The following is a 7,744-nucleotide window of genomic DNA, read 5'->3' on the forward strand; positions in this document are numbered from 1 at the left end:
TAAATAAAATTTAAAATACTTTTGAACTTATTATCTTAAAGATATGTCAAATATATCAAAATGTAGTTTAGTTTTGTGATTTTAATATAAATTTAAAATTTAAAAAAAGTAAGACAATCAAATTGAGACGTAGACGTACAGAACCTAAAAATGATTAGGCTAAAGTATACCAAATCCAGACCACTAAAGTAGGAACAGAGCTCTACCTTACATTCCAAGTGATCTTAATAATTTTCCCAAACAAACAAAAAAAAAACATGAAAAGAAGCGGAATTTTAAAAAGCAAAGGCAAGGTAGCCTTTTCAAGTATAAAATGAATTGATTGATGCTGCTTTTTTTTTACCATATGATATATGAAGATGAATAATACTACTTACAAAGATTTGCATTATCTTAGTGAGAGAATAGAGGTTTTATATGATGAAATTAGTGATAGAATCCGTCGCGAAGAAATTAATTTCTGTACACATTGTGCTGAACATGGTCGTTATTGCGGAATTGTAGACCTCACAATGGAAGATAAGGAGAAATTAATTTCAATTCAAGACTCATTAAAGGATCTTCAGAACATCCTCCAGTTCTACCAGGTTCTGATTATTAGTTCTTTTTCCTCTTTTCTAATTATGAGTAACGATTTATGATTTTAGATGAGACGGTCATACACGATTCAATATGCAAGTCATTATGGGTTTGAGTCTACTTGTACAATGCAGGCATTGGAGTCTCGGCAGCAGAGACATCACAACGGGGCGCTTGTCCGGTTGGAAGCAAGTAGAATGATACTGATAGACAAATTAAATAAGTATCCAACATGGGGAAACAAACTACAAGTGATTGAAGAACTAAAAGAGTATTTTGGCAAAGGCATTGCAGATGCATCATCATTTTCTGAGAATTTGGAAAAAACACAACAGAAACAGAGTGAAGATGAGAAAGACAAAAAGAATAGTTCAAGTTTGTTGATCATTTGCATAAAAAGTTTATTCAATCCATGGAATTGGTATCGCGTGACTAGAATTGCTGCGATAGCATTGATATTTAACGTTTACAGGAATAGAATGCAAGATAAGAATAAGATGTCTGGTCCAAGATTGCAAATAGGCTATTTAGATAGCCAATTAGCTGTTTCATATGGAAAGGGATAACTCATAACCATGAGTGTAAAGGAAGCAACTGTAGTAGCTACACCGACACTTCCTTTCAAGGAAAGGGATGATCGTGTGTACTTTTTTTTTTAAAAAAAAAATCAATCAAAAGAATATACTTCAAGTTGTTTGCTGAAATAGCCTTGAGTAAGTTGTTTGCTGAAATAGCCTTGAGTAAGTAGTGATGAGTATGATTCCAATTTATTTGTGTAAGGCATATATATATATATTACTAGTTCTGGAAACGTGCCTTGCATGTTTGACCTCAGTTAATGTAATAATTTATATAGGCCCAAGATATAAAATTGTTCGACATTGTCTGACGTACTCCTATATGTTTTTTTGTGCATATAAAATAAACTTTTTTTAGTGTTTACTTTTTCCTAGAACTTAAATATCAATAATTTTTTTGGTGAATGATGAACAACTTTAAAGTCTAGAACTAAGCCCCAAGGTTGAAATTTCTTGAGACATAAATACTCCAACAATCACTAAAAAAAATAAAAAAAAATGAATGAAGGACACAAACCAATAAGAAAAAGTGACCAATAAAAAAAATTACAAGAACTATTAGATTATGTGTTTCTCAAACAACCATGAAAATAAAAAATGAACGAAGGCACAAATCTACGTCAAGTTAAGCCGTTGCGCGCTAGCAGTTACTCTTTAGAGATATGGAACTCCAAGCCGATCAACAGGCCCAAGGAGAGTTCAAGGACTTCTTGTTAAATAAGAAAAATAGTGACCAATAAAAAAAATACTCCTTAAAGAACTATTAGATGGTGAAAACAAAGTGTGGTGGATTAATATTTTTTATTCAATTTATAAAGGGAGAAATTAAGTACATGAAAGATTTGTGCATGAATGTGTTTAATGGTAGAAGCTAAAAAGTTTTAACAATCAAATTCATTAAGACATGAAAAATGATAAGTTGTAATATCTAATAATGTATTTGGTCTAATTTAATTGTCGTTATTGATTTAATTTTAAAAATTAGTAAAAGATTTTTTAATTTAAAAAATTGGTGAAGGATAGTTTCATAATCTAACTTTAAACTTAAAATATTTCCACTTATAATAATATACGATAAAGTATACCCTATATGCGTACATGCGTACACATTTTTAAACTACATGGCCCAAAGGTGTTGGGCAATAATTTTCTCTAAAGGAGAATTGTTATGAATCATCCCCAACCCGATGTAGATACTAGCTAAAATGTTATTATGTGTGAAAACATAGTAAAATATCACGAAATAAAATTTTAAACTCATAAAATCAAAAGTACAACGAGTACGTTACTACTAAGAAATTAATAGGTCCAAAGAAAAGCTCCCATGGCAAACTTCCTCTTATGGTTTACATCACCATGAATTGGAAGTCCATATTGTGTAAGCAAACAATCCACCTTCCATTCTGCCATACTCTCATAATCAACCTTTGTATATTTTGGGTAATGCAATGGCATTTGAAATCCAATTCCCCCACAATCATTTGATCGTGCCATCGAGTCCATACTTATGCATGACACTTTATTATTTTCGATCCTAACACATCGTGCTCCACCATTTGCTTGTGTCATCGACTCGACACCAACACCACTCATTTTTCCCCCCTCTCTTTCTATAGTTACAATTATAATTAATATATGCTTTGGAAATATAAGATTAATAATGTTTTGTGTATTTATAGAGGAATTGGAAGAGAGAGAGAGAGTTCAATAAGCAAATTAAATTATGGACATTGTCGAGGTAGATGTGTGGTATTATTATATTATTTTAGTGGTGATATATTTTGATAGTAACGAAGGATTTAATGTTGTTTTTCTATGTGATTTATGCTGATGAATACAATGAATAAGAAAACCAACAAGTTGTTAAAATAAAATTTAAATTTGGGATAATAACTATAATTGAACACAATTTTGATACAAAGAGAAGTTCAGGCCGGAGTGACCATTTTTCAGATGCTCAAATTTGTTTGAAAGAGAGATAGTTTTTCATGTTAGTGTCGATTGTCCACAAGAGACCATGAAGATATATAAGGTGTCTAGATGCTATGTAGGGAATTGGGTAAGGGTTGTAGATTTATTATTTCACCATGGTTTAGTAATATATATTCTCATTTAATATCAGTAGGTATTTGCATTTTTTTCATCATCCATATATGTTCAAGATACCTCATGAAAATCTACTTAATTCATATCAGTATTATATTTATTTTCTTAAAGAGTTAACTGTAAAATACATTTAAATAATTAATTTTTTCGTGACTTTTAAACCTTTATATCCATGTTCTATTTACATAACTAATTGTCATTTTTTTAAGGGTTTCATATTTCAGTTATCACTTCTATATCATAAAATAGACCTCGATATTGCATTTCCCTTTCCCTGTCTTTTGTTCAAGCTAATACTGAAAGTGCAAGAGGGAGTGGGGTAAATTACTTCACATAGTTTCAATATATGGTATTAATAATTCAAATTTACACTTTGAAGTTTTCTACTTTTAATAATATATAATTAAATGTGGTATGTATATATTGACTAGACGTAAATATATCGTGAAGATAAATTTTTATCCCTTTATTTAAAACAGTTAACAATGACGTGTATTTATTGACTAGGTAAAACTTAAGAAAATATATAAAAATCTTTCCGAGACCAAATTTGTTCTAAGAAATTTATAACCAAAATCGGACCAAAATATCTCGATTTACTTGATATAATTTTACTATACGATATTAGTAATTAAACTTTGCACTTTGATGTATTCAATATACTTTGAAGTGCAATAGGGAGGGGGTAGATATACTTTACATAGTTTCAATATATGGTATTAATAATTCAAATATACACTTTGAAGTAATAACATATAATTAACTGTGTTATGTATATTGACTAGGTGTAAATATATTGTGCAGGTAAATTTTTATCCCTTTATTCGAAACCGTTAATTATGACGTGTAGTTATTGATCTGATGTATCGTAAGAAAATATATAAAATCTTTCCTAGACCAAATAGTTATAAGAAATTTATAACCAAAATCCGACAAAATTATCTCGATTAACGAGATATATTTTCACTATATGATATTAGTAATTCACCGTTGCACTTCGGAGATTTCAACTTTTAATAATACATGATTAACTATGACATATACATATTAACTAGGTGTAAATATCTTTTGCACGTAAAATTTTACCCTTTTAATTAAAGCAGTTAACTATGGTATGGATTTATTGACTAGGTGTTGTTTAAAATATTTTGTAAAATTCTTTTCTAGACAAAATTATTCTAATAAATTTATGAAAAAAACCAGACCAAATTATTTAGATTTACTTGAATGATTTCAATATGTAAATATTAATAATTCAAATTTGCATTTTGGAGCTTTCAACTTTAATAATATATAATTAACTATTGCATGTGAATATTGACTATGCATAAATATCTTGTATAAATAAACTTTTATCCTCTTATTTATGCCAGTTAACTATGGCGTACATTTATTGATCAAATGTATTTTAAGAAAATATACAAAAAACTTTCCTAGACCAAATTGTTCTAATAAATTTATAACAAAAATCAAATAAGATTATCTAGATTTACTTGACATAATTTCACTACATCATATTAATAATCTTTGCATTTCGGAGTGCTTCACTTTTAATAATATATGTTTAACTATGACATGTACATATTGACTAGGCGTAAATATCTTTTGCAAGTAAAATTTTATTCTTTTATTTAAAGCATATAACTATGATGTGTATTTATTGACTAGGTGTATTTTAAAACACTATGTACAAATCTTTCCTAGACCAAACTGTTCTATTAATTTTATAACCAAAATCAGACAAAATTATCTAGATTTACTTGACATAATTTTACTATATGGTATTAATAATTCAAATTTTCACTTTAAAACTTTCACTTTTAATAATATATAATTAATTATGTGTTATTTGTAGTTTTGATGATTTGACAAACTTAGGGACCTCATAAAGGTATCGGGTTTTCTACTTGAGTATTGCAGGTGTCTTCTTTAAAGTATTGCAGATGAAACAAACTTAGGGACCTAGTAGAGGTACCAGGCTCTCATGATAATAAGCCAGTCAACTGCCAGCTGGAGACGTACAGAAAGTAGGTGCACACTTCCCGATGGCGTCAGAAAAGTGTGACCTTTCCAACCAATGGCAAAGAAGTTTAGGAAAGTGACTTGCCCATATAAAAGACACTTTCCTAAACATTTTTTTTTTCTTCAGTTTTTGCAACTTGAAAAACACTTTTCAAGAACTCTTGCAAAGGCTAACACAAAGCATATGCAGAATCATTCCTAAGACAACAGCAACATCTGGAGCTTTTCGTCTAGTTGTTTAGGAATTTATTCTCTTGTTCTTAAATTGTAAACCACTCCTAAATCTATAAAGGAATTGGTGTGTTGTGTTAAAAGTCTAGGTTGTCCTGGTGGGATAGCTTAGTGGGTAGATTGTTTTTCTACTTTGGCTTGTTGAGCAATAGAAGTCTATTGCTTAACGGTAAGATTGATAACTCTTTCTTACGTTTGGTGTAATCGTATTTTGCTTTTGCTTTTGAAGATTAGTGAAAACGATTGAAAATCCTGTGAGACAGGTCGTGGTTTTACTCCCTTAAGCAAGGAGGTTTCCACGTAAAATCATTGTGTTGATTTTACTGCATTTAACTTTCTGGTAATTTTCTGAATTAAAGTAAGGGACCTAGTCCATTACTCGTTAAGTGAAGGCATACATTCTATGAAGTGGTATCAGAGCAGGCACTACCTATTTGGTTAACACTAAGGAAGTGATCTTGTTCTAAGAATGGCAGCTCCACTTAACCTCGAAGAAGGTCAGTCATCACACAGACCTCCTCGTTTCAATGGACACTTCTACAGTTGGTGGAAAGTTAGAATGCACGACTATCTCATGGCTGAAGATAGCGAGTTATGGGATATTATACTTGATGGACCCTTTGTTCCAATGATGGAAGTAAAGGATGGAGAAAGGACCATTACTGTTCCAAAGCCCAGACAGAAATATGATGATGCTGACAGGAAAAAGATTGAAAAGGGTTTCAAAGCTAAAACTCTTCTGGTCTGTGGGATAGGACCTGATGAGTACAACAGAGTGTCAGCCTGTGAGTCTGCTAAAGAAATTTGGGATTGCTTGTTGACTGCACATGAAGGAACTGAACAAGTCAAAGAATCCAAGATTGACATGCTCACCTCACGATATGAGAACTTCAAAATGAAGGAAGGAGAAACTATACATGACATGTTCACCAAGTTTTCTTCTATTACAAATGAGCTGCGAAGTTTGGGTGAACCTATAAGCATGACCAAACAAGTCAGGAAAGTGCTTCGAATTCTTCCAAAGTCTTGGGAGAGCAAAGTTGATGCCATTACTGAAGCTAAAGACTTGAAGGTGCTGACCATGGATGCCTTGATTGGCAATCTTAAAACACATGAGATGAATCGAAACTATGATTTGTCAAAAAAGGAAATCAAGAAGGACAAATCATTGATGTTGAAGTATAAATCAGATGAAGATTCAAGCAATGATGATGATATGGCATATCTCATCAGTAGATTTCAAAAGATTGTGAAAAAAAAACAAAATGTATAAAAGAGGAACAAATGGGACTCGAAATGGTGCTCAAGGAGATACTTGCTACAAGTGTGGAAAATCTGGACACTTCATCAGAGAGTGTCCTTTGCTCAAGACTGAAAACAAGGAACATTAAAAACACAGGGGTGATAAAGAAAACAAAAGGGACCTGGTACTTGGAAACAGAGATCGTAAAGCTGCTGCTGATATGATTGTCAAAAGAGCTCTTGCTGCATGGGGGGATTCTTCTAGTGACTCAGAAGATCCTGATGAGCCAAAAGATGTGTCGATGGTTGCTGTGCACGAGGAGGAAACCGTATTCAATGAAATGTTTGCTCTTATGGCACACAAAGAAAATGAGGAAGAAGACAATCAGGTGAGTGAGAGGGGCAGCAGTCAATGTTGGTATATGGATAGTGGCTGCTCTAAACATATGACTGGTGATGTAAAGAACTTCCTCTCACTCAAGAACCTCCAAGGAGGAGGTGTCTCATTTGGTGATGGCAAGAAGGGGTACATTCTGGGAGTTGGCAAAGTAGGAAGATCTCTTGAAGATTCAATTGACAATGTTTACCATGTGGATGGGTTGAAGTACAGCTTACTAAGTGTGTCACAAATCTGTGACAAAGGGAATGAGGTCAAGTTTACTTCTGAAAAATGCTCTGTGGTGAGTTTAACTACAAACAAGGTAATTCTTACTGCACACAGAAGTAAAAATATGTATGTGGAAAACTTGGAAATCTCTCATGGAGATGACTTAACATGTCTCAGTGCTCAAAATAAAAGTGCTGATCTTTGGCATCGTAGGCTGGGACATGTGAGTTCATCTTTATTGAATAAGTTGATTTCAAAGGACCTGGTCCGAGGGTTGCCCAAAATGAAGTTTGCTGAAAATAAAATATGTGAAGCTTGTATTAAAGGAAAGCAAATTAGATCATCATTCAAGCCCAAGAACCAGGTAACATCATCAAGA

At 32.2% G+C, this 7,744-nt stretch overlaps 1 protein-coding gene across 1 annotated transcript; it reads left to right on the top strand.

The window, feature by feature from the left end:
* The first annotated feature begins 216 nt into the window (after positions 1–216).
* Positions 217–1,472, top strand: LOC101251987 (uncharacterized). The gene is made up of 2 exons (XM_004240037.5): positions 217–587; positions 714–1,472. Exons 1-2 carry the CDS (start codon positions 354–356, stop codon positions 1,143–1,145), a joined length of 666 nt encoding a protein of 221 aa, XP_004240085.1. The 5' UTR covers positions 217–353; the 3' UTR covers positions 1,146–1,472.
* The last annotated feature ends 6,272 nt before the right edge of the window (positions 1,473–7,744 follow it).

This window comes from Solanum lycopersicum, chromosome 5 (genome assembly GCF_036512215.1).
Source record: "Solanum lycopersicum chromosome 5, SLM_r2.1".
Lineage (NCBI taxonomy): Eukaryota > Viridiplantae > Streptophyta > Magnoliopsida > Solanales > Solanaceae > Solanum > Solanum lycopersicum.